The 27296-nt window shown below is 31.2% G+C and overlaps 5 protein-coding genes across 5 annotated transcripts; 2 read left to right on the top strand and 3 right to left on the bottom strand.

Moving 5' to 3' along the window:
- Nucleotides 1-988: 988 nt before the first annotated feature.
- LOC107007402 (probable voltage-gated potassium channel subunit beta) lies at nt 989-5559 on the bottom strand. Its single transcript, XM_015206017.2, has 4 exons — nt 4861-5559; nt 3117-3260; nt 2115-2279; nt 989-1313 (listed from the first exon to the last, which is right to left on the bottom strand). Exons 1-4 carry the CDS (start codon nt 5428-5430, stop codon nt 1200-1202), a joined length of 993 nt encoding a protein of 330 aa, XP_015061503.1. The 5' UTR covers nt 5431-5559; the 3' UTR covers nt 989-1199.
- Nucleotides 5560-8567: 3008 nt separating this feature from the next.
- LOC107006583 lies at nt 8568-10087 on the bottom strand. Its single transcript, XM_015205098.2, has 3 exons — nt 9852-10087; nt 9207-9326; nt 8568-8936 (listed from the first exon to the last, which is right to left on the bottom strand). Exons 1-3 carry the CDS (start codon nt 9975-9977, stop codon nt 8817-8819), a joined length of 366 nt encoding a protein of 121 aa, XP_015060584.1. The 5' UTR covers nt 9978-10087; the 3' UTR covers nt 8568-8816.
- A 1626-nt stretch (nt 10088-11713) lies between these two features.
- On the top strand, nt 11714-12121 carry LOC107006582 (glycine-rich protein 5-like). Its single transcript, XM_015205097.1, has one exon. The coding sequence runs from the start codon at nt 11714-11716 to the stop codon at nt 12119-12121; it is 408 nt and encodes a 135-aa protein (XP_015060583.1).
- Nucleotides 12122-13143: 1022 nt separating this feature from the next.
- On the bottom strand, nt 13144-14507 carry LOC107005847 (inositol oxygenase 5-like). Its single transcript, XM_015204498.2, has one exon. The coding sequence runs from the start codon at nt 14270-14272 to the stop codon at nt 13403-13405; it is 870 nt and encodes a 289-aa protein (XP_015059984.1). The 5' UTR covers nt 14273-14507; the 3' UTR covers nt 13144-13402.
- An 8323-nt stretch (nt 14508-22830) lies between these two features.
- Nucleotides 22831-23591, top strand: LOC107006854 (S-protein homolog 6-like). Its single transcript, XM_015205370.2, has one exon. The coding sequence runs from the start codon at nt 22949-22951 to the stop codon at nt 23399-23401; it is 453 nt and encodes a 150-aa protein (XP_015060856.1). The 5' UTR covers nt 22831-22948; the 3' UTR covers nt 23402-23591.
- The last annotated feature ends 3705 nt before the right edge of the window (nt 23592-27296 follow it).

Below are 27296 nucleotides of genomic sequence, written 5' to 3'. Positions count from 1 at the left end.
AGCCTCAGAGCAGGTAAACCCTTCATTTTGCTGATTTTCATGTGCTATAATCCACAATTTTTTTTTGTGATCCATAATTCCTACGTTTTTTGCCCAATTTTTTTTGAGAATGTTCGTTAAGATGTTAGCCATGGAACGAGTTGGCTTAACGACCAAAATGTCCCATTTTGAAGATCAAACGAGCCTCTGGAGCAAGTAAATCCTCCATTTTCTCAATTTTCGTGTGTTATAGTCCATGGATTTTTGGTGATCTAAAATTCCAACGTCTTTTTTGTTCAAAATTTTCCTAGACTTTCGTTAAGTCGTTAGGTATGGAGCTAGTTGGCCTGATGGCCAAAACGGCCCATTTTCAAGGTCAAACGAGTCCTGAAGCAGGTAAACCTCATTTTACCGATTTTCGTGTACTATAGTCAATGGTTTTTTGATAATCCAAAATTTTGACTTTATTTTTGTCCAAATTTTGTGTGAACGTCCGTTTAGACATTATTTGTGGAGCCAGTTGGCCGTGACGGCCAAATCGGCTCATTTTGAAGGTCAAACGAACTCCGAAGCAAGTAAACCCTCATTTTGTTTATTTTTGTGTGCTATAGTTCACAATTTTTTTTGGTGATTTAGAATTTCTACATCTTTTTTGTCCAATTTTTTAGTAGAGGTTTGTTAAGACATAAGGTATGGGACCATTTTGACGGCCAAAACAGCCCATTTTGAAGGACAAACGAGTCCCGAAGCAGGTAAATCTCCCATTTGCCAATTTTTGTGTGCGTATAATCCATGAATATTTAAAAAATGGACTAATCAGATCTTTTAACCTAAACTTCAACTTAATCTCCACTAGGAACTAAACAGTCTTTAACTCGTCTCCATTGTGTCTCGTGGAGTCCCATTGTTGTCATGTAACATAACTTTTGGAGTTGTCTAATCATTTCGTAAGTTGGAATTTTCAACATGAAGTATATGAAAAATATAGTTAAAAGTACTAACAAGCAACTTCAAAAGCCAATATAACCATTCATCCACTTAAAGAAAAGTAGAAAATTCACCATCATTAAAGGTTTTTTGGTTCAGAAAAACACCAACTCTCATAAGTGTCTTCAAATATGACAAAGCAAAAGGGGATGCAAATACATAATGATGAAAAAACAAACTGAGTCTTGAACAACACTGCTCTTTTGAACTACTAATGGATCTCACAAATTTGTCTACCTATATGAATCTTGGCGCTTCGGTTTGCTTTGAACAATAGCTTCAATCTTCTCCATCACAGCAGGTGTTAACATTGGAATCACATTGATAGCTTTCATGTTCTCTTGAATCTGCATTAATGTAGATCAAACATGAGATACACCACGTAAAATTTGCTCGCATCCTAACAAATGTTGTTGAACCATATGTACTGCACTTTTGGAGGATCCGACATATGCCTAGGGTTTTTTTTTTTTAAAGAGTCCAAGCAACATAGACTAATATTACTTTCTGTTTCATTTTTTATGACACTCTTTCCTTTCCAGTCTCTTCCGAAAATAATGACAGAGTTCATATGGTACTTATGGTATGCACCTAAAGTCTTTTATTTCTTTCTTAAACGTTGTGCAACATAGTCATATAAATGAAATGCAAAAAGTTAAGATTCTGTTCAGTCAAAACATTAGGAGAAAGTGAAAACAATGCAAAAAGAAGATTGTTAGTCTTTTTTTGCCCAGATGTCTATAGAAATAAGTTGAATCAAAAGAGATACAAAGTAGAAACAAAATCAAAATGAGTACATATTTCGAAACCAAAGAAGGAGGATTCTTCCTTCTAGTACTTTTTAACTTTGGATTCGGGTGGGGGTGTTGGTGGGGTTATGAGGACTTAATACAGTTAGGGAACACGTAGAAAAACTCTAAAAGTAGGCTCAGAAAGGTATAAAAAGCAACATGTTTATCAAAAAAGAACGAGAAACTCCATGAATGCATGCTTTAATAACAGAAATAACACAGGCTATACACTGGAATCTCAACTAATCCAGATTGATATCAGTTATTGAAGTGAGAGTTAACACTGAAGAAAAGAATCATTGTCTGAAAGGGAAAGCTCATGAAATGAATAACAGAATAAGGGAAAAACTAACGGACCTGATACTCTTTGGTGGCACCAGTAATAACAGATGAGACATTAGGATTTGCAGCACACCAGGCAATTGCCAGTTGAGGCAGAGGTACACCTAGTTCCTCAGCAATTGGTTTCAATCCATTTACTTTCCTCAGCACATCATCCACCAAGGATCTGCTGGCGAGATTCTGCAATGCATAAGATTACTAGTCAAGTTTCTTCAAAAAGGAGTAAGATTAAAAGAGTGACAATTCCCAAAGAAAAGTTAACAAAATAACAAAGCATGCATATATATACGCAGCATGCATATATATACGCATTAATACATGAAGTTTGATAAGCCCGCATATACATATATCTGATCTTACTTACACGGAAAACTTGAACTTCCGATTATTGGACCTTTGGTTCATCAATTTGGAAGCAACTCATAAAATAGAGTCTTTTATAACATATGAACACAAATAATAATAAAAGAATTCTGAATCCACTTGTCAATAGCACTTCCTTTTCTTGTAAGTGACTTTTATCTTATAGTTCTAGGTTGTAGCACATAAGAAAATGTAAAAACTTCTTTTTTTGATGTTCTAGATTAGAATTGTTAAGAAACAGGTTTAGGACATCTGCTCACAAACATTAAGAAGTAAGAAATATCTGCTTGTGTCCAAGTAAGGGAAGAATTCCATTTGGCACACATATACCATCTACCATCCGTTTTCAATGAACGAAGATACTAGTTAAAATCACAAGAACTAATTGCTTGAAAGATCACTGAATGGTCTTAAATTTGGAGAACTTCAAACAGCTGACCACTCAATGAGCTGCTCAAAGAAATTTGCCATATATTTATTTAGGAAGCTGTAATATTTTACCATTTTTTTAAAAAAAAAAAGGAAGCTGTGAACTAGGAATTAACAAAGATCCTAAGTAAATATAAGAAGAGCATTAACTTAAAAGCCAATAGGAGTGGAAAAGTAGAGTTCCCAAACAAACGGGATTTTCTTGTAAAACTTTGAGGGTTCTACCTTGTAATTTTCCAGTGCAAATCGACTGTCTGGTGGAATGTTCCCTGAGGTATATTTTCCAGTCAGAACGCCTGAAGCGAGAGGACTCCATGTGGTAAGACCAATTCCATAGTTGCTATAGAGAGGGAGGTACTCAGATTCAACCTGCAACCATTCAATGAGGTCCATGTATTTTTAAAGTAAAGACACATGGCAAGTTGCAAACATAGATAATGACATTGGAGCTACAAGCGAAGGCCAGATGCACTAAAATCTGACAAGTTCAGGTAATGAAATTCATATCAGCATAAAAAAATGGCAGTCAGCCAATATGTAGCAGCTAGCAATGTTGAACCAGTCAACAAAAACAGCCTAAATCAATAACAGATCCTGAGGAAGAAGAAACAATGGACAACATTGGAGCTCCTACTGTCCTACACTATACTCAGAGTTGGAGTACACCTTCACAGAAATTTCTACAGTTGGCGACATGTTCAATGAAAGGCAACAGATTTTTTCCACATACAAACTAGACTTGCAACACCCTGAAAATCCTCCACTGAAGTTGTCACAACAGTACCTTGAACGTACAGCTGTAAAAGAATGCAGTTTTGCACTGAAAGGTTTAACTATAGAGAGACCTAGAGGATGTCAGGGAATATCTCTTTTTTTACCTCAAACACCTTGTCAACTAATTATCGCCATCAATCCACTCCGTCTATTTTTTTCATTTCACGTGTCCTATTTTGACATTGATTTGTAATATGCACCAGATCTAGCCTGTGCATTCATTCAGCAATTTATATGAAATGAAAAATTAATCTTCTATCTAGTTGAACATCTGCATATTCCACTACTCTTGGAATTAAGGAATCTATACTAACCATATTAAGAAAACAGAAGTTACTGTCACAGCATTTGCTCAACTAAGGCATCTGGTTAAGCTTCGGTTCTCAAAACCAACACAATACACAAAGGTACTATATTGGGAACTGTTGACAAATCGCCCTTACATTAATAAACAAGCATGGTGATTCCCAAACAAGTTGGGGTCGGCTGTATGAATTCCATCTCTTCATTAAAGCTCATTTATAACATCATCATACTAAAAACAACAACAAACCATAACACAACAACAACAATTTTGCATCATCCCCAAACAAGTTGGGATCGGCTGTATGAATTCAAGTTCTTCACTTTAAACTTATTTCATATCATCATCATACCAAAAACAACAATAAATCATAACACAAGAACAACAACTATGCTTCCATCCCACATAAGTTGGGATTGACTATCTGAACATCACTACTTCATTTAAGCTCATTTCATATCATCATCATACTTAAAACAACAACAAACCATAACACAACAGCTATGCCTCAGTCCAAATAAGTTGATATCAGCTATATGAATCCCATCTCTTCATTTAAGCTCATTTCATATCATCATCATACTCAAAAACAACAATAAACCATAACACAACAACAATAACGCCTCATCTCCAAATAAGTTGGATCGACTATATGAATCCGTCTTCTTCATTTAAGCTCATTTCATATCATTGTCATCATCATACTTAAAAACTACAACAAACCATAACACAACAACAACAGTTATGCCTCAGCCCCAGCCCCAGGCTGTATGAATCCCATTTCTTCATTCTAAGATCATTTCATATCATCATACTAAAACATAAGCAACAATAAACCATAATATAAACTAGAAACAATCTAAATCCAAGAAGCAGAGTCCAAAAAATTACCTTATGCCTAGACAACAAGTTATACTCAGGCTGCTCAACAATGGGACCAACAAGATCCAATCTTTGAGCAACCCCCCATGCTTCAGTAATCTGCTGAGCTGACCATTCACTTGTACCCCAATAAAAAGCCCACCCTTTATCAATCACATAGTTCATAGCCCTAACAGTTTCTTCAATAGGTGTACTTGTATCAGGCCTATGACAATAGATCAGATCTACATAATCCATATCAAGTCTCTTCAATGAAGCTTTTGTTCCTTCAATTATATGTTTTCTTGAAAGCCCTTTATCATTTGGACCAGAACCACCCCAAAAAATCTTTGTTGACACAACAATGTCTGATCTTTTCCACCCAAGTTCACGAATCGCTTGACCCATGATTTCTTCTGCTCTGCCATTAGCATAAACCTCAGCATTATCAAAGAAATTGACACCATGGTCACGACAACACTGTAAAAGGGTTTTTGCTTCTTTAACATCAAGTTGATTTCCAAAGGTAACCCATGCTCCATAAGAGAGCTGTGATACCTTTAGACCTGATCTGCCTAAATTCTTGTATTGCATTTGCATTTTTTGAGGGAGATCAAGAATCAAGAGAAGGGGAAAAAGATTGGTTTTTTTAAGAGAATTTGTGATAGAGTTTAAGTTTCTTTGGTGTGTAGATTAGCTGTTTCCACTTGGCATAATAAGTTTTTGGGACTGACAGAGAAACTATTGATCTAAGCACTGACATTTGTTGTGATGTGATGTTAGGTGGTGTTCGAATTAGCTTGCGTAGTTACGTAATTTTGAATTTTTGTTGTGATGCACATTAGTTATAAAATTATGATTGTGATGTTCGGATCAGCTTGTGTATACGTGTTTATTGTTGTTGTGATTTGATACGTTTTAATGATAAGAAATTATAATCGTGATGTTTAAATCAATTTGACTGTACACAGTGACGGATCTAGAATTTTAACATTGTGGGTGCTCTGAATGTAACGGAGTGATGTGATGTTAGGTGGTGTTCGAGTTAGCTTGCATAGTTATGTGCATTTAATTATTTAGATGTGACGTACATTAATTACGAAATTATGATCATAATGTTCGAATCAGTTTATGTATATATATATATATATATATTTATTGTTATTCTGATTCGATACATTTTGATAATAAAAAATTATAATTGTGGAGTTCAGATTAGTTTGAGCGTACATATTTATTGTGATATGATGCACTTTGATAATAGGAAATTATAATTATGGTGCATAGATCAGTTTATGTCTACACATTTGGCGTGATGTGACACACTTTAATAATTAAAAAAATTATAATTGTGGTGGTCGGGTAAACTTGTGTGTATATATTTGTTGTGATGTGATGCACTTTAATAATAAAAATTATGATTATGGTGTTCGAATCAGTTTGTGTGTGCACATTTGTTTATATGAGCTTATGTGCACGCATAAATATAAGATAACTCAGTCCATCAATGCTCGGATATAACGATGTTATGATTCGATTAAAGTTGATCAAGTCAAAATATGAATCAAAACTATATATTGTGTATATTTTTAAAATATAAACAATAATTGAGATACTCCCTCTATTCACTTTTATTTATCACTTATTTTTAAAATAATTTTTTATTTTTACTTGTCACTTTTGACATATTAAGAAAAAATAATTATTCTTTTTTCACGTTTTACCCCAGCATTGATATTACATCCATATAATTTACGAAGATTTAATATTATATAATTATTTTCTTAATAAGTGTGTCAAGTTAAATAATGATAAATAAAATTGAACGAAGATAATAATAATTTCAAACAAACACGGTAGATAATTTGTGACGGAGGATAGTGGACTTGGCTCTTGTGACATAGGTTATTGTGATATGCATTGAAGTGGGGGGGAATATTATTTAGCATATTTATGAGATTTAAGGTAGGTGAATCTTTTGTTTTTTTAATTTCCTTTTTAGTTTATTACTACAATGACAGTATGAAGTACAAGGTTTCTGACCCTTTATATTTTTGTTCTTCTTTTGGTAGCAACATAATCACATACTCCATTCATTTGTTTGTTTCAAACCTATTATCTCTTTCATTTTTATTCCATTGTGCAATTAATTTGTCTTCTATTCAAAATAAGTTTCTTTTTTGTTATAATAGAAGAATTTTATTTATAATGCATTTATATGAAAAGAAACTGAATTGTATGAAACAGACCGATCAACATCTCTTTCAAGAGTATTAGTAACAAACGAAAGAGATGTTGCTTGTGTTTGTATTTTTGATATCATGTAAACTATTTGGCTTTTTTCTTAAATAAAATTAAAATAATTATGCTAGTCTAATTACAAATTTTCTTACTTTCACATATAGCAAACAAAAAATTCATATTTGTATGCTATAGCAAAGTTTGCATAATTGCGCTCCATAGCAAACATAAAACTGTATAATTCGCTATACATATACAATTGTATAATTCGCTGGCCTAAATTGTATAATTCGCTGGCCTATTTCGCTGCAATTGTATAATTCGCTATCCTATTTCACTGCAATTGTATAATGCACAATTGTATTATTCGCTGCCTATTTCGCTGCAATATTTTTATAAAATTTGCTTTGCATACAATTGAATCGAATTAAAATGTATGTATAATGCATAATTATAAATGTATCGCAAGAATATATATGTTTTTCTCTCGCTTTATATAAAAACAGAAACACAATATATACACTTCTGTTGTATAAAAGCGAGAGAAAATTGCATTTCACTGCACTTGTATAATTCGCAATTGTATAATTCGTTGGCCTTTTTCGCTGCAATATTTGTATAAAATTTGCATTTGTCTACAATTGAATTGAAGTAAAATGTTTGTAAATTGTATAATTAAGTGTATAGCACGAAGATATATGTTTTTGCATGTGTATATACAATTTTCTCTCGCTTTATACAAAACAGAAACAGAATTTAGACACTTCTGTGTATAAAGCGAGAGAGGCGAGCAGAGGGAGAGTGGCGAGCGAGAATGGGAGAGTGGCGAGCGAGATTTTTGGGAAAGAGGTGACTGACAAACTTTGGCTAACGTTTGCTATGAAGCAAAATTAAATCAAACCGTAGCTACTCTATTTATTTTAGGTTATTAGTTTGCTATTATATACAATTATCCCTTCTTTATATAATGACAATTAACTTTTGAAAAAGAAAAAAACTAAATACAGTACTTGGGCTTGGCTCCTGGCCCATCCATCCTCTATTTGGGCTTGGACAACTAAAACTAATCCATGGGCCTGGTCCCAACTTTTAATCCATCCCAAGCCCATTAATCCATTTTTGCCTCTATTAATGATCCACTTGAACCTGTTTGGATTACATCTCGACAAATAGAAGCAAGCCAACAAGTACTTCACTATCCCATGCATGGGTTGAGTCGAGTTGAATTAAGTTCGACTTTAGTCTATTCCATTGTCAAACAAAGTTTGAGTCGAGCCTCATCAAATTTTTTACAATATTGAATCAAATTGAACTTAATTGAACTTTACTAGAACTTAACCTAACTAGATCAAGCCTAGCCAAGAGGTATTTGTTATCATAAGTACCTAGGTATGAAAGAAAAACTTAAAAGAAGTAATTGATCACTACTTATAAAAAAAAAAGATATTAGTAAAGGACAAATTCGATAATTAAACAACATAATTTCTCGCTAGTTCTGTTTTACAACGGACAATCACAAAATTTTATTAGCTATGATTTTTATTTGATGGTCGATTAACGAGAATATATAAAGAAGTTTTATACCATCAACTGAATGACCTACAATAACATATAATTCCTCGTATGATATAATAATGTGAAATAAATCAAAGCATCGGGCTCTAACTTGTTATAATTAACTAAATACAATTTGAGATAAATTCTAATATTGACGATGTATAAAACTTAAATTCGATATAATTAAGTCACTTGCCAACTACTTTATTCTTGATGTCATTTGCTGTGTCTTTGACTTTATCCCATGCACCTTTTTCTTCCTTTTCAGTTGCCTTTTCTAGTGCTGCTTTTGCCACCTCTGAGATTACCTAATTAATCAACATAACATTAATGAAATAATAATAATAATAATAATAAATTAAGAATTAATTAGAACAACTTCTATCGCTAAACAATAAATAAATCAATTCATCGCTAAGTTTATTATTATTAACGAATTACTTTTAATAAATCATGTTAGGTATATATGTTATATAGTGATAAAATAAGATTTATATTGACATTTATCGAAATAAGATAATATCCCGAGATTAACGATAAATTTCATAGCTATATAAATAGTTCAAAAAAAAGCTTACATTTCCAGCACTATCAGAAACAGTTTTTTTGACATATTCTCCCACACTTTTCACTTCTTTAGCTCCTTCTTTTACTGCTTCTGCTGCTTCTATTATCTTTTGACATGTCTCTTTATCAATCTTCATGAAAAAAATTCCAAAATTTAAACCAAAAATAAGAAAATATTTATGTGTGTATACAAAAAAAAAACATAATTAATGTAAATTCAAGAAAAAAAATGAGTGTTCCAGGTTCAAATTTCAACAAAAGCATACAAATCATATACTATATGATATTTTTTTTAATTATTTGTTCAAGTGATCTTAGTGAATAAAGTTACTCGATACTATTTATGTTCGTAGAATTGTGCATAAGCTGATTCAGACAGTATGATTATTAAAAAAAATAAATAAATTAAAACTCAAATATTTATGTATATATTTAAACACAATTAATGCAATATATTCAAAAAAAATATGAGCGTTTCAGGTTCAAATTTTAGTGATTAAGGCATACAAATATACTCAATGATATATCTTTTCTAACCGTGCGTTCAGATTTAATCGATCGAGTTACTCAATATTTGATATTTATGCTGATGGAAAATCAATTAATCGACGTACGTATAAGTTAGATTCAAATAAACTAAACAAATAAAAACTCACTTTTTGAGAAGGTCTTGTGGCACTAACAAAGTCTCTATAGATCAATACATTTCCTGCAGGCACAATCATGAATCTAGTAGAAATACAATTGGACATGTTGGCTATAATTACTTTTAAATGAGCCATTTCTTTTTCTTCTTGATTTGCTATTTAATTTATTTCTCTTAAGATAATTATAATAATAATAATCTTTGATTAAAAGCTTTTCCTTTTTTTGTTTTTTGTTTTCTTTCCCATGATATTGCTAGTAGTTGTATGTTGTAAATGTGAAGAAGCAAATCATGTATACACGTGTCTCTTTTTGAGGTTTTTGTTGCTATAATGGAGAAAAAAGCTCTATGGTTAAGAACTAATCATGCTAATTAACTTGAAGAATCACAGGTAAAACTTACCCACATTAGGTGTTTATATCAAGTCAACAGTAATATATTATGTGTTTAAATTTATATTTTATTTTACCTAATTATAATTAATTGATATGTGTTTTACTTCATTAAATCACATAATAACAAAAATTGTATTGACTTGATGTAAATATCTGATACGAATAAATTTTTTTCTATTTTTTCTATTATCACAATTTTAACAATTTCTCTTAACACAAATTAACCTTCTCTATGGTAAGGAATGATTTCCCTTAGGTAGGCTTTACGCGCATAAATTTAAATTAATTGAATCATTAAATTTCACGTAGTAATAATTATTTATATGAAACTTTGGATATATTTTTCTTCTATTAATCCCAAAGAAAGTCATGCAATTCTTCTCTAATAGAAATTGTATAGGGAAATGTAAAATAGAGAAAATGCATGACTAATTAATTTCATCTACAATTGTTACAAGTGTTGATGAAAGAGTATGCATGAAGTTGCATGGCCAGCTTGAATTGCGTGATATAATAATTATAAACACAATAAATATACTATGAAATTTGTTTTTATTTATTTATTAATGAGTTGACATTTATAAAAACATTAATGATCTATTCTTTTCCTTCACCTAACTCTGACTATACTCTATAATGTTACTCTCGAGATGTTGTATATGGTTGAGTTTTAATGTTTACTTATATATATATATATTTATCGGATTTATATGAATTCAGTATTTTAAACGTATATAGAGAGTAAATATAAATTTATAATTTAAAAATATAAAAAAGAATTAAAATATCAAATTTACAAAATTTAAATATCAAAAAAATATAAAATTAATATGTTTCAGGTTATACGTTTTTGAAAGTTATATAATATTAAAATACATTTAATATGATCAATCAAAATTTTCAAAATTCTTTATTTTTAAAAAAAAATTATATTTAGTTCAAAGAGTATCTCATAAATTGAATCAAATGAAATAATTTATGAATTTTTTTATTTTTATAAAAATATATCAAGAACTTCGAAACATAACCACTATTTTGGTGAAATTTCTCACAGATAAATCTACCATAGCCATTTTTACAGATATTTTGATTTAATCTGTGAATTATTTTAGAAAATATTAATATTTTAACATTAAAAAACAGGAAGTTTGTTAGTATTTTACTGAAAATCTGTTTCCATCTTGCGTTTTTCAAATAAATTAATTCGATAAAAAATGAATAAATTTTTTTTTTAATTAAAGATGAAAAAACCTCGATATCTAGTAGCATATTATAAATCTTTGAACCGGAAGGATGGAGGACAAGTACTATATTTATTATCTTGTTCTTAATTACTCAATTGTCCCTCAAATGTATCTTTAAATAGACCTTTTGTCACAATTTTTACATACCACAATTCCAACCTTAGTCTATATTTTGTTTTGTTTGTTTTTGTGTGTGTAAAGAGATAGAAACATAAGTTTTTGGAGTAAACAAAATGGCAAATTGGTCCATAATATTCATATTTGCACTAGTACTAGTACATGCCAATGCAAGAAATATTCCTGAGGTTCAAAATGTAAACACTAAGACTTTAAGTACTAATTCTCCAACACCAAGTAAAATTGGAGGACTTAATGACAACAAAAATTTTATAACATATGGTGGCATAGGTGGTTGTTCCGGAATTGGTGGAGTAGGTGGGGTTTTGCCAATACTTGGCGGTGCCGTTGGCGGCGTTGGCGGTGCCGCTGGTGGTGTTGGTGGAGTCGGTGGAGGTCTAGGTGGTGCCGGGTTCAAAGGGATTGGCGGCGGTGCTGGCGGTGCCGGAGGTGTTGGTGGTGGTGGACTAGGTTTTGGTGGTGGAATTGGTGGTTATAAAGGTGTAGGAGTTATTATTCCTTGAAGTGTTTTACTATATAGTGTTGGTTAATATTTTTATTTTGTTATTGCATGCATGTTATCCTAGTTCTTGTGTTGTTTTAAGTGTCTAGTATTTAAATTTTATGTTTTTAATTAAAAGTGTTAGTATTACTATTATTTCCTAGATCATTGTGTTATCTAGTATTTTATTTCCAAGTTATTGTGTAATAATTAAGGATATAATAGTATAGTTTGCTTAATTAGATTGTGTTAATTATGTTCCCAATTTCATTGGGCTTGTTGGTTTAACTTGTTTTTTTCCCCAATAATTAATTCCTCCATTTCTAGTTTATTTTTTCAAGTCTTTAATAAATCATGAAAGTAATCTTTAACGGATGTTATTAATGAGTTCTTTTCTCAACGTTCGACGATATATTTGAGTCTTTTTTGTTATTTAAATATTTTTTCATTAAATTTTGAAATTATTTTACGCGTCCTCAAATTTTGCTCATAATGTAAATAAGTTAACAACTCAAAGTGTATGACCTTACTTATTATACGTATTTACTTATTATACGTATTCACCTCAGTGAACCATAAAATCCTAAGCGTTTTCTGCTTAAGGATGATGTGTATCACTGAATGAGATGTGTTTTTTGCGTGATAAGCTTATCTGATATAAACATTGAACACATGAGAATACATACAATTTTTTTTTTTTAAAAAAGGTTTTTAAAAAAAGTTTCTAATAAAAATACACTTCATAAATTCGCTTGTTCAATTAAAATAAATTNGTGTTTTTTGCGTGATAAGCTTATCTGATATAAACATTGAACACATGAGAATACATACAATTTATTTTTTTTTAAAAAGGTTTTTAAAAAAAGTTTCTAATAAAAATACACTTCATAAATTCGCTTGTTCAATTAAAATAAACTATAGTTCAAAGTATATATCTAAATGAAATTATTTGACAAAGTTAGGATGCAAAAAGTATTAAGCCAAAACAATATCCTAAAAATATGAAAGATAAATCATAAGAGATGAGTAACACATATTATATAATAAATATTAAATATCATTTTATTAATATCATTATTAATTATGTACATATTCAATCTCTTAGGGAAAGAATGGGTATTTATATTATAATTTTCCCATTCCATTCCCATAAGAAACTATTGAACACTCTTGATAATAAATTATAATTACTTCAATTAGTACAAACTATATATTATACAACTTAATCCACATCTCACAAATTATATTTTTACCATATAGTAAAAAATAATTTGTTCATAACTTCATATATATATATTCCTTTTCACCACCTTAGCTTTGCTGGAAAATATTTCTCAATTAAAGACATATAATAAGGTTTTGCCTCTTCCACATTAACATGAACTTTGCTTTTACTATACAAATCATATTTATTAAAAACATGAAGCCACTTCAAATTTTCTTCATCTTCATCATTCATTAAATGTTTATAAGCTCCATTTTTATGCAATGGATAAAATGAATGATACCTTATAATAAAAAGTCCAGCTGATGGTAATGTTGTACCATTTTCTTTAGCAACCATATACATATAATCATCATGACCCCATGACATCATGACATTTTCTAGTCCAATAAAATCATTATATATTCCATTTTTTGTGTTATAAATTGGGTTGTTGAAATCTTGATTTTCTTTAAAATATTTATGGTGAATATTTGATTCATCAAATGCACATCCTAAAGGGAATGTGTCACCAACAACAGCCCATTGAGGTAAACCACCAAACTTAGGTAAAACTAATATTTTACCTAAATCATGAATTAAGGCTGTTAAATGTAACCAATCTTCATTAGGATAATCTTTTCTAATTGCCTCAGCACTTTGTAATAAATGTTGAATTTGTGGTTCATCCAAATCAGGATCACTATCATCAACAACATCATTTAATAATTCACAACATTCCCATATGCTCATTTTTGCTTTGTCTAATTTTATGTAATCTTCTCTCATTTTCTTCACAAAATCATAGGTTTGATTTATATGTTGTGTTTTGTAGAATTTTTCTACCCCTTTTTGCCTTTCACTTTGTGCATTGTTGTAGTCCCTAAAATCATGTCCAAATGCATTTGTTTGAGGCACCATAAATTGGTCTTGGTCTTGGACTTTTTTTCCCTCTAGTTGGATAGTCATTTTTAATGATTAAAAAAAAAAAGCGGAATGATCTGGAAGGCCTGGCTTAAATTGTCAACTGGACCTTAATTTTTACTCACGATATTGTTACAAATAGAACTACAACAAAGAACACAAATCTCAAATTTGAGAATAATTGAAAGTAATTAAAGCAAAGCAAAGATGGATAGGATAGGTTAGGATAGGATAATTAAGATAGTAAATAAGATAAAAATAATAATTTGTTTTTGATGGGATAGTTGGGTAAAAAAATATAAAAATTTCAAGTATTTATAAGTGTTGGTAATTAAAGTCATTCCTTAAAAATCTCTAACTAGATATTATTTTCACCTCCCATTTTTTCTTTTGTTATAAATAATTCTATTTTTATTATGCTTATTATTATCAACTTCACAAATGTTTGGATAATAAATTATACTTAGAGGATAAGAACAAAATATAGTTTGAGGTTTGGGGATAATGTGGATTTGCCCATGTAAATAGGTGTTTAGTTTCTAACAATTTATCCTGATATAATCAAATAATATTTTAACATATTGTCAATATTTTTATTAATATCCCTTAAATATATGAAAAATCATTTTATATATGCCCTAGTGAGTCATTACCATGTTTAATGTAACATGCCCTTTTAAGTATAATTGTCATAAAAAATATATATTTGTTAGCTGTTATAATAATTTGAATGGTCCGTCTATATTTTTAATTTTTGGTAATTTTCAATATTCTATTTAAAATTACATTATTTTATAATAAGATTCGATGTGGATTTCATCTTACTTAAATATTTCGACTTTTACTTTTTTTGTGTGTAGATTTTAATTTGCATTTTTTTGAAAAACCATATTGCACCACTTATTGTACATGATCATTTCTAGGGTCAGCACTATTATAGATAAAGCTTAAAGTCATTGAAAAATATGATTTCAAATAATATAAGATAGATATACCTCCATCATTATGTATGGTTACTTTCACATAACAAATTTTTGCCCTCCATTATAGAACCTAATCTATATATTTATTTCCTTATGCCAATCGGCGAAATTGTTGAAGACCATATAAAAAGATTTTGTTCTTATATTATTAATTATCCGAATTGGGAGCTTATTTATATTTTTCTGCATGTTCAGATCTGTCGATTGGAACGTAGATTATAATATATATGAAACTGGTTCAACATAAAACTAATCAAACGAAAAGTTGAAATTAACCTAAATCTGATACTATGATAAAGAAGTACATCTCAGATCTAACTTAATTTTAAAAAATTATTCATTACGTAAAGATTGTTCAAGATCATATGTGAGGACTAATGATCAATATCATTTAATGGATAACATAATTAAATGATCATAAATAGGTGTGGTGGGATAGATGTGATCCTTCAGAGGTCTCGAGCCTTGAAAAAAAAGAGAAAATTTATGATTGGAAGCATTTTTTTTAATGAGTCTTATGCGACACGAAACTGAATTAGTCAGATTAGTAGACAACAAAACCCAACCTATTTTAGTGTATTCATTTCAACCCATAAAAAATTGGACTAAGATGTGATCCAAATAATTAATCCATGAGAAATCTTATTTAAAAAAATATTCAAAAAGACATTTTGTTTTATTTGATATATTATATATATAACCATATTAAAGGGAAAAACATATTTTCATTAGGTACTAAAAAATCATAAAAAATCAAACTAAGAAATTAAAATTTAGGAGGAATTGAGGGGATCTGTTTATAACTCGTTTTCTAATCCATTTGTAATTTTAACCTGCTCATATATTAACTCAATTTATTTTAATCTGTCAATAATACGTCTATTTAAAATCCCTAATATCATATCTATGTAATTCAAAAAAAATAATCATAAATATCACGATGACCAATTATTAAAATCTTGAACAATATTATAGGATCAGCATGCTTGTTACATCAATTAAAGACGTGCAGATTTTAGTATATATAAATGTTCAATCACTAGTCATTAAACGCAGCTAATCGATCCTTAGGATAAAAAGGAAACTTTATTATAGTGCTTGACCATGATTCATATTTATCATGTTCAGAAACGGAATTAAGAATTCATAAATATTTATAAATTTTAAAAAAAATTTAAGTCATAGATTCGCCTTTAGTAGCAAAGCTACAATTAAAGTTACGCAAATAATTTTGACTTAATATTTTTATATTTATTCAGAATTAATTTTTTCTTTTATAAATTTAAGATTTTGAATACGTCACGATTAATTCGAATGTTTTTTTTCACAGTAAAATCACACAAAGGTCTAATCAGAAAAATGCACACATTAAACTATGCTAGTTATTTACCTAAATTTTTGGGATATTGTTTTGGAGTTTTCTAATTTTTTTTTTTCATTTTTGATTCTTATCTTATATCTTTAGCCTATCGTTTATGCATAACTAGGAATAGAACCATGAAAGCAACGACCATACTTGCATAAAACAAAAGACATGATATTAACGAGCGTCTGATCATAAATTTTTTTAATTAAAATTAAATTTCACAAAATTAAACATGTTCGAGTTACAATTTTAAAATTTACTTTAGAAATTTTAAGAATTTCAAAAACATCAAAAAGTTATTTCACTTTACCTGCACTAATTCACCCATTATTAATGCCTCAAAAAAGTACTACAAATTAAAGTGACCAAACCATGAGGTGCTAATCGCATATTCTACTTTTCTTAAAGGGGTTTCATAATAAAATTAAAAAAATCAATACTATTACTGTAAACTTCAGTGAATTCCAACTAATTACAGCTGGTTAATGGAGAAGAATGCTAGTTTAAGAAGAACTGATTGAAGAAGAAGAGAAGAGACAGTTCTGTATTGAATCACATGAACAATGAATATGAAAACTCAACTGTTTATATCTACAAAACACTATTTATAGAATTACAAATTGAAGTAGTTAATTTAACCGACTCTGACAGGTGTACGTTTTCTGTTAGTGCACTGCAGTGCATTTAACCAACTGTTTAACATCCTCCCTCAAGCTAGGAGTATGAAAGATATTCTTCAATCCTAGCTTGGAAACAAGATAAGAGTGTTGATTGCTTGTGAGTCCTTTGGTAAGTAGATCTGCTGGCTGCTCTGTTGTGTTCAGATACACTGGTTGAACTAGTCCAAGTTGCATCTTTTCTCGGATAAAATGACAATCAATGTCAATATGTTTGGTACGTTCGTGAAAAACTGGATTGGCAGCAATTTGAATGGCAGATTTGCTGTCGCAATGTATAGGAACTGGTAACTGTAAATTGATCCCCAATTCCTTGTATAGACCAACTAGCCATACAATTTCAGCTACTGTTGAGGCTAGGCTTCTATATTCAGCTTCTGCTGAGCTGCGTGAGATAGTATTTTGCTTCTTCGACTTCCATGAAATCAAAGAGTTTCTATAAGTAACTAGATATCCAGTAATAGATTTTCTAGTGTTGGCACAAGAGGCCCAATCAGCATCACAATAGGCTGTCATTTGATTGGTGCTAGAAGAGGACATGAGAATTCCCAAACCTGGAGATTGTTTAACATATTTAATCACTCTGATTGCAGCCTCCATATGAGATGTCTTTGGTTCATGCATATATTGACTGAGATTTTGTACAGCAAAGGCTATGTCAGGCCTAGTTATGGTCAAGTATAAAAGTCTGCCTACTAACTTTTGATATATACTAGGATCCTTTAACAACTTGTCAGTCTTGGATTCTTGAGGAAAATACAGATCAAATTCAGCACTGGTAAGCTTCTGATTTAGCTCAATAGGTGCTCTAATAGGCTTTGATCCTGATAATCCCATATCTGAAATCAACTCAAGACAATATTTTCTCTGGTGCATGATAATTCCATCCTTATTCCTAGCAAATTCAATGCCTAAGAAATACCTTAAGTCACCCAAATCTTTGATCTTGAAAGTATCTTTGAGCATTGTTTTTGTCTCCAAAATTAGTTGGTGATCATTCCCTGTGATAAGCAGGTCATCAACATAGACCAATACAATAACCAAACTAGATCCTCGCTGCTTGGTGAATAATGAATAATCAAAACGACTCTGATTGAAACCAAAGTCAGTCAAAGCTTTAGTTAATTTTATGTTCCATTGTCTACTAGCTTGCTTGAGTCCATATAGAGATTTTATCAGCTTGCAAACCTTCCCTTTCCCGCTTTGATGACTGAACCCCAGTGGCATTTCCATGTACACTTCTTCATCCAAATCACCTTGAAGAAATGCATTAAAAACATCCATTTGATGTAGTCCCCAACCTTGTGCAGCAGCCAAAGATATCACTACTCTGACTGTTACCATCTTCACTACTGGGGAGAAAGTTTCTTGATAATCTAATCCTTCTCTCTGATTGTATCCTTTGGCAACTAGGCGAGCTTTAAATCTTTCTACTTCTCCATTGGCATTGTACTTAATTTTGTACACCCACTTACATCCTATGGCTTTCTTATCCACAGGCAGCTGTACAATTTTCCATGTATGATTCTCTTCTAGGGCCTGAATTTCACTTTGCATAGCTTCAATCCATCTGTTATCTTTCACTGCTTCATGATATGTTTTAGGCTCTTGCTCTTGTGAGAATTTTGTCAAATAACTCTTATAAGGAACTGAAATGCTATTGTAATCCACAACATCACCAATAGAGTATAAACAGTTTCTAGCTGCTTTCCCAGGTAAAACATAATCTGCTTGCCAAATAGGAGGCCTGACAGTTCTATGTGACTTCCTTAATACAACCTGGTCATGTACATCTGTGACATGTTCCTCCTCCACATGTTCTTCCTCAAGCATACATGAAGGTGGAGATGAAGTTACCTCACTGTGACTTGGTTCACCATTAGAATGCTCAATAATAGCAGTGGTTGGTGTTTCACATTCACCATTCATTTCAGTACCTCCAAGATCAAGAAATTGCATGCCTCCTTCAGTGTCAATATTGTGTGCTTGAAATGGAAATAATTGTTCATGAAAAACAACATCTCGACTAACAAATATAGTCTTAGACTTCATGTCATATAATTTGTATCCCTTTTGAGTGGCTGCATATCCAAGTAAAACAGCCTCCCTTGCCCTGGGTGCAAATTTATCTCCCTTTAAAAAATTTGTAGCAAAACAAAGACATCCCACTACTCTAAGATGAGACTGAGAAGGTTGCTTATTATAAAGTAGCTCATAAGGTGTCTTGTTGCCTATTGTAGTAAGAGGAATTCTATTAATGATATACACTGCAGCCTCCACACATTCCCCCCAGAACTTGTTAGGAAGATTACTTTGTATTTTGATTGCTCTAGCAGTCTCCAAAACATGCCTGTGTTTTCTTTCTACAACACCATTTTGTTGTGGTGTATGAGGACAAGAACTTTGGTGCAATATTCCATTTGATGTAAACAATTCACTACAATTTGTATTAAAGAATTCACCTCCATTATCGGATCTAAACACCTTCACAATGTTGCCAAACTGTGTTTTTATCATTGATAGGAATTGTTTCAGAACTACAATCACATCAGACTTTAGAGCAAGTAAGAAAACCCATGTCCACCTAGAATGATCATCAACTAGAGTGAGGAAATACCTCTTCCCATTGTGAGTAGGCAACTTGTAGGGGCCCCAAACATCCATGTGAACCAAGTCAAAATTAGCATCTGCTTTACTATTGCTAATGGGAAAAGGAATTCTAGTTTGTCTAGCCTGTGGACAAATACTACACTGTTTCAAAGAAAGACTACTACAATTATTGAAGACCTTTATTCTTCTAAGTACTCCCATAGGAATATGTCCCAATCTCATATGCCAAAGAGCAGGATCAATGGTTTTCTCAACAGCAGACATTGTCCTGATTATATTCACATTCCCTTGTTGCATTCCTTGCGGTTTTAGCACATAAAGACCATCCTCTATATCACCAATCCCCTTCACCTTCCCAGATGAGAGGTCCTGAAATACGCAGCATGTGGGAAAAAAAGAAACACAACAGTTTAATTCTTTTGTCAATTTTGAAACTGACAATAGATTAAACTTGAATGCCGGGATACATAACACATCCCTAATTACTTCACCTTCATTTAAATGAACACTTCCAATATGAGAAATGGAAGCTGATTCACCTGTTGGTAGCTGTACTTTTCCTGCATTTCTCACAATAATCTCATCATGTAAGTGCTGTTTACTGCTTATCATATGATCTGTACACCCTGAATCTACTACCCAGTTCATGAGTTTTGTAGGATTACCTGCCATATGAGCACTCCTATGTGGTTGGTTTGTAGTATTCATGTTTAATACATTTAACATCTGCGTCATTTGTTCTGGTGTGGCCTTTTTCATCAACTGCATAAGCTGATCTTGTGTAACTATTTGATCATCACACACTTTCCCTCCTATAGCAGCATTAACCTTCTTCTTTGACTTGAAATCTGCAGGATACCCAATCAGTTGATAACAATTGCTCTTAACATGCCCTGTCGCATGACAATGTTCACATTTCATCAATTTGAAGCATCCATCCCTTGTATGACCTTTCATGTTACAGTAATCACAATAGAGATTATTATATCCTTTCTTTTGAAACTGTTTGAATCCAGTTTGTCTTAAAGTAGACAAAGCTGTTGATTCTATTCCATCATGTACAACTTCTGCAATTCCCTTTTGACTTTCATCTTGGATGACCATTGCGTATGCTTGGTTTACATTAGGCAAATTATTCATCATTAAGATCTGTCCCCTTGCCTGTGAGTAGCTTTCGTTTAGACCCATCAAAAATTGCAAAAGACGCTGATATTGCATTTGTTCAACAAACTCCTTCGATTTGTGACAGTCACACCCTGGGGGAGGCAGAATTGAGTCATATTCATCCCATAGACTCTTTAGTTTTGTGTAATAAGAAGAAACTGTGGATATTCCCTGTGTTAATGTGAAAATTCCTCTGTGAAGTTGATAGAGTCTCGATCCATTCACTTTATCGAAATGTTCCTTCAAATCAAACCAAACCTTGTGTGCACTTGATGCGTATAAGATTCCACTAAGCAGATCCTTGCTCACATTGCATGTAAGCCATGAAATTACAATCGCATTACATCGATCCCAAATCTTCTTCAAATCCCCTTCATAATCACTCCTGGAAACTGATCCATCCACGAAACCCAATTTGTTTCTTCCTAATAATGCTATCTCCATCGCTCGACTCCACAAAGTGTAGTTTTCCATGCCGAGCAATTGAATCCCAACAGATAATGCTCCAGGAACATCAGAAGAGCTCAAGTAGAGCGGGTGATTGTGATCTATAATCATCGAACCTCCCCTCGATACAACTCCTCCAGTTCTTCCATGTGTTTCATCCGTCGATCCATCCTCAATCGCCATTGAAGAATCTCTCGATCTATGTTCAAAAAATCCCAAAATAAAATTCTAGATCTGTTCCAAAATGCTCTGATACCATGTAAACTTCAGTGAATTCCAACTAATTACAGCTGGTTAATGGAGAAGAATGCTAGTTTAAGAAGAACTGATTGAAGAAGAAGAGAAGAGACAGTTCTGTATTGAATCACATGAACAATGAATATGAAAACTCAACTGTTTACATCTACAAAACACTATTTATAGAATTACAAATTGAAGTAGTTAATTTAACCGACTCTGACAGGTGTACGTTTTCTGTTAGTGCACTGCAGTGCATTTAACCAACTGTTTAACAATTACTATTAGCATGACTAATTCCAAGTACTTTTTTTTTAAAACTATACGTGTTCAAGTCAACTTATACACGTTTTAATTGACTATTCTAGTATATCATCTTCGATCTGTCTCAAGTATAGATGCGAGTTAATTTTGTCCATCAAGATTTAGACAACTAGAAAAAGTCGTATACTTTTTTTGTCCTAATTATTTATATGACATTTTCCTTTTGAAGTGGTTTGGGCTTGGGACTTCTATGTTGGAGGTTTCAAGTTTAAAATCCCTCGCCAGCGAAAGCAAGGAGTTCTTCTGGGTCGAGCTCGTCGCATCGGGCTTGCCTAGTGCAGGTTACCTCTCTTATGTGGTTTGTGAGCTATTGCAAAGGAGTGTGGGTATTATCCTATGCACACCCAAAAGGATAGCGACTGCGGGTTTCCCTTGTCATAAAAAGAAAAAAATGACACCTTTTTATTTAACAAATACTTAATGACACTATCAACATTTTATCCATATTGGGTTCCACTTATTTGACAAAAAGTCCATTAAATATACTCATATTAAGTATAGTTTTGAAACATTTTAAAATATTTTCATATTTCTTAAATTCTATATCAGTCAAACTCTATACATCACATAAATTGAGACGGAAAAAAATCATATTTTAAACGCAACTTGATTAAATCTAGGGGGGTCATCTTCCACCTCCCACGAACATAGTTATCGAGTAACTCTATCAATAATTTTTTAAGTTCGCTTTATTAACCACCAAGTCAGTCTATCAAATACTAACTATTTCAAATACCAGAAAAATATTATTTTCTTATTCATGGTACACCACTTTACCATAAAGGAATATAATCATGTAGCTAGCTAGTTGCCTATATCTATATATAGCCACTACAACTTCAATTTTTTTCATAACCATTCATCATAATATATATATTACAACTACATAGTTTATCACACACACAAAAAAATCATGAGGCCACACAACATTTTTCTCCTCATATTAGGCCTTGCTACTTACATTACTTTCATTTCTTTAAAACAACAACCTCATCATTATAACTACTACTACTATTTTGGTAACAACATCTATAACATCCACATTATCAATGGCTTCACCAACAATTCATCTCTCCCATTGATAGTATGGTGCTCGTCCGATGATGACTCCGGTGACATTGGGGGACGTGCCCTCCAAGAACGCGATGATTTTAGTTGGAGTGTCGAAACGAAATTTTGGAAGAACACTATGTACTTGTGTACAATGAAATTGGACCAAAAAAGGAGGAAATTTCAAGCATTTCATGGAAATAGAGATGTTCAAAGGTGCAATCCTACTAAGCATTGTTTTTGGTTGGTCAAAGAAGATGGTTTTTATTTTAGTAATGATGAAATATATTGGCAAAAAGATTTTTCTTGGATTTGAGTGATCTTGAGATGTATTTTTGTTAGTCTATTTTTTTTCCCTCGTCATGATAAGAGGTTATGTTTTTCGGATGTGTTTAACTTATATATATCGAGAATATATCTAGTTTTGCGATGAGTGTTGTTATGCCAAATTTTTGAAAAGTAAACTTTAATTATTTGATCAAAATTCACAAGATGTTTCTTTGTTACTTACCTTAGTCTTTTTGTATAATTCAATCTCTTTCTAATATTTCTTTTTTATATATATATATGATGACTAATGTTTTTTTTTTTTTGGTTCCTTGTGCTCTTTATGTTTTTAACTCATGAGAAGCACTATAAATATGTACGTCAAGGACATTTTATCATGATAATAAAAATAGAAGTCATTTACTTGAAAAATAATTTTTATATAAAAATGTATATTTTAATTAGATGACGAGTGAAAAAAGATATATACTAGTGGTTAGGGTATCAAATTGACACCCTTTCGTTGAAAAATCACATTCCACGTAAATTAATAATTTTTTCTATCATGTATATATACTATATGTTAAAATCTATCGACTTATTTCTGCATGCTTGCTTACTTATTTATATTTTGAGATTTTAACACTTTCTATTGAAAGTTCTAGCTTCGTCATAATCATGCATTCTATGATTTTGTCAATTTTGTGCAATATTCTATAGTTCAAGTTTGTATGACACGAATAAAAACATATTATTCTATAGTTTAATCATCTGTTATGTGAGAAATTTTAGTAACTCAGTTGATCAAATAATAAAACCTTTAACTTTGTTAGTCTAATAATAATAATAACTTTTTTTAAAAAAAAAAGAATAATCGTCTGTTATTTCAACCATCTCTTGTGCTCTCCACTTCAATTAGTTTCTAATTTTAGACTAAACTTTTTCTTAAAGTTTTAGTGTAAGATGGGACATAATGATCACATCCAACTTTTCAAAATATTTTTTTTTTAAAAAAACAATATATATCAAAATAGTTAATTAAGACATGTAGATTGAAATGCGGCTAGTATATAAAATTATAAAATTAAAAGTTAGCCAAAAAGAAAAGAAAAAAGATTTTTTTTGTTCCACTAATATTAAAATGATAAGATAGTGCGTTTGCCCATTTAAGTAATTAGGTTAGGAAAAAGAATCTTAATCAATCACCCAAAATTGAACACCAATTTTAGTGGTGTCTCTTGTCATTTTCAAAAATTTGATAGCAACAAAGTGTTAAGTGTGTATAGGCATGGTTTTTTTACAAGTATATCGATCTATTGTCATAATTCAATTTAAACCGAGTTTGAATTTCGAGCAGTAGGGTTTAAAGGTTAATTTAAATTTTAAGTTGATATTTATCACGTATCATGAAAAAAAAAATGACAGTGAAAAAAATATAGCAACTGATTAGTTATTTGCATCTTCTGAATATGAAATTTCTTCGTTGATCAACACTCCACCTTGTACAACAGAATCGATCTAACCACCACTTTGCAAAATTTACCTTCAAATTTTGGTGGTACCTTTTTATTACACAAGACTCCGAATGCCGCAAGCCTCCTCTTCGTCCATACACACCAATATGATGTAAGACATCATCGTCGATGTCTCCACTTTCTTGATATAAAGAGCCAAGATATATACTTGAAACTATCTCTCTTGTGAATAACTTACGCGTCAATCCTTATTTCCACGCATGCCTCATGTATTTCATCATTGAATTAACACTTCAAATATTGTATTTTTATCAAAACCCTTTGAACTTCAGAGTTTATCGCTACACCTTCAATAAACAAACCATTTTTCAAGCTAAACAACTAGCCTATGATAGCATTAGGATAGGATCTTTGTGGGACTCAATGAATCAAGTTTTTTAATTGAGCTAAAGTTGCAAAATTTTCTTTTGGATATATAAATATATATATATCCAAAAATAATATAATATTTAAATATATCTAAAATACGATATCATATTTTCATCAAATTGCCAGTTATAAAGTGTATATGCATTCCATTTAATAAACTAAAAAGAAAACAAAAGACAACAATTTTTGTTTGTATCTCTAAATGGTGTAAATTTGAACTCCTAAAGCTTTTGTTTTGCAACTTGTCCCATTTATTTAGTCCAGTTAATATTGATTTTTCGTAGTGCTTTCTTTTTAAGTCATGATAATCTTATTTAATTAAGGAAATTAATTAATTAATTGACACCATCTTTTTGTTCCTTCTCAATCATTGAACCAGACAACGGATTCATCTGAATTCAGTATTTTTTTATATGTCTTAGATCTTATAATCGTAAAAGTATAATAAGTTTGAGTAATAAATGTTATATTAACCTGTATTTATAAGGTTAACCAATAAACAGAAACAAAAATAAGATGAAGCAGAAAATACATAAATTACAAGAAGTAATCCGAGTCCACATAAACTATTGTGTGTCCTTAAGAAATTTAATCCCCTCACTGTACCCAATGTTATGGATTAATTTCTCCCAAGATAAAACGGATTAAACCTGTTAAAGAAATAGCGGTACCTCAAATTTCTTTAACTTCAGCGGACTTCAGAACATCAACAAGTCACACAGACTCAGTCGATCGACACATTGATTTATTTGAGAGAAAAATATAGGCAGAGAAGGAAAAATTTTCAGTGTTTTAAAAATCGAAAATTGACTTCCTTTTATAGCCATTTTCAGCAAAAAACGTGTCTGTTCAGATAAATCTGTTCAGACCCGTTTTATCCAGAAAGTTGTGTCTTTTGGAAAAAATAACAACTTTTCGAAAAAATGTGTCTGTTAGGAAAATAACGACTTTTCGGAAAGTAACGATTTTTCGGAAAGAGTAACAACTTTTCGGAATGTTACCGTTACCCGCAAATTTATAAGAATAATATTAACAGGATTTATTTGATTTAACAAAAACTGATTAAATAAATTTTGTCCAAAAAATTTATCAATCAAATCATTTCCAAAGACAAAGCCAAAGCCGAGCGACGACGGCGCGAGGGGCATCTTCTTCTTAGCTCTTTAAGAAGTAATAGAAGTGTTTCCTTATATAAGGACAACAATTTCCCTTTCTTTTGCCGATATGGGAGAAATGACTTTTCATTTTCACTCCAAAATAGTTCCCTCACTTTTCATATTCTCTTTTTTCTTTTCTCATTCACACTTGCTAAATCCAACAATAAAAACTCTAAAAGTCTAATTTATTAAATTTAAATATTAAATCCGTCTCCGAACCGAACTTCTCCCAAGTTGTGCAATTTACCTTTCAAATTGTGTTAAAGCCAAAAACTTTATGAACTTATGCATCACCAAAGTAGCTATTTTAGTTCTTTTTTTAATTGATCTTGATAAGTAAAACATGCAAATGCTTTCTGTCAACAGCTACCATATTCCACAAAGATATATACAACTTTAATTTAGTTTTATGTCACTTGTAAGTTGTAATTTGTCCTATATTAATTTAGAAAAAAGATTGAGCTATAGGTGTATGATTGCAAAAAGTGTTGAATCCATCCCATTTTTTAGTCAACTTTAGCTATTCAATTGGTACAAGCAATTGTTAAAAAGGAATAGTAATTGGAGTTGAAAAGAAAAGATTTGGTAGTTGGCAAATTGGTAAGATTTGCAACCATTTTTGACTTTGCTATATTTACCTATGTCATTAGTGACATAAGTATGGTTTTATCCTTCTATAAATAGAGCATTCTTGCTCATTTGTAGAACACACCAAGTTAGAGAGAAAAACCATTTTGAGAGCAAAGTGAGGTATTCCATAGACTATACAAGAAAATAGTCTGTGAAGAAAAATAGAGTGTGAGCGATATTTTAGTAAGACGGAAACCAAAAGAGTGTTGTGCCTTTTGAGTGTGTAGTAGTCACTTTGAGTATTGTATTCGTG

This window comes from Solanum pennellii, chromosome 12 (genome assembly GCF_001406875.1).
Source record: "Solanum pennellii chromosome 12, SPENNV200".
NCBI classification, from domain to species: domain Eukaryota; kingdom Viridiplantae; phylum Streptophyta; class Magnoliopsida; order Solanales; family Solanaceae; genus Solanum; species Solanum pennellii.
The sequence above is the reverse complement of the archived record's forward strand: the minus strand, read 5'-3'. Positions and strand labels throughout refer to the sequence as shown.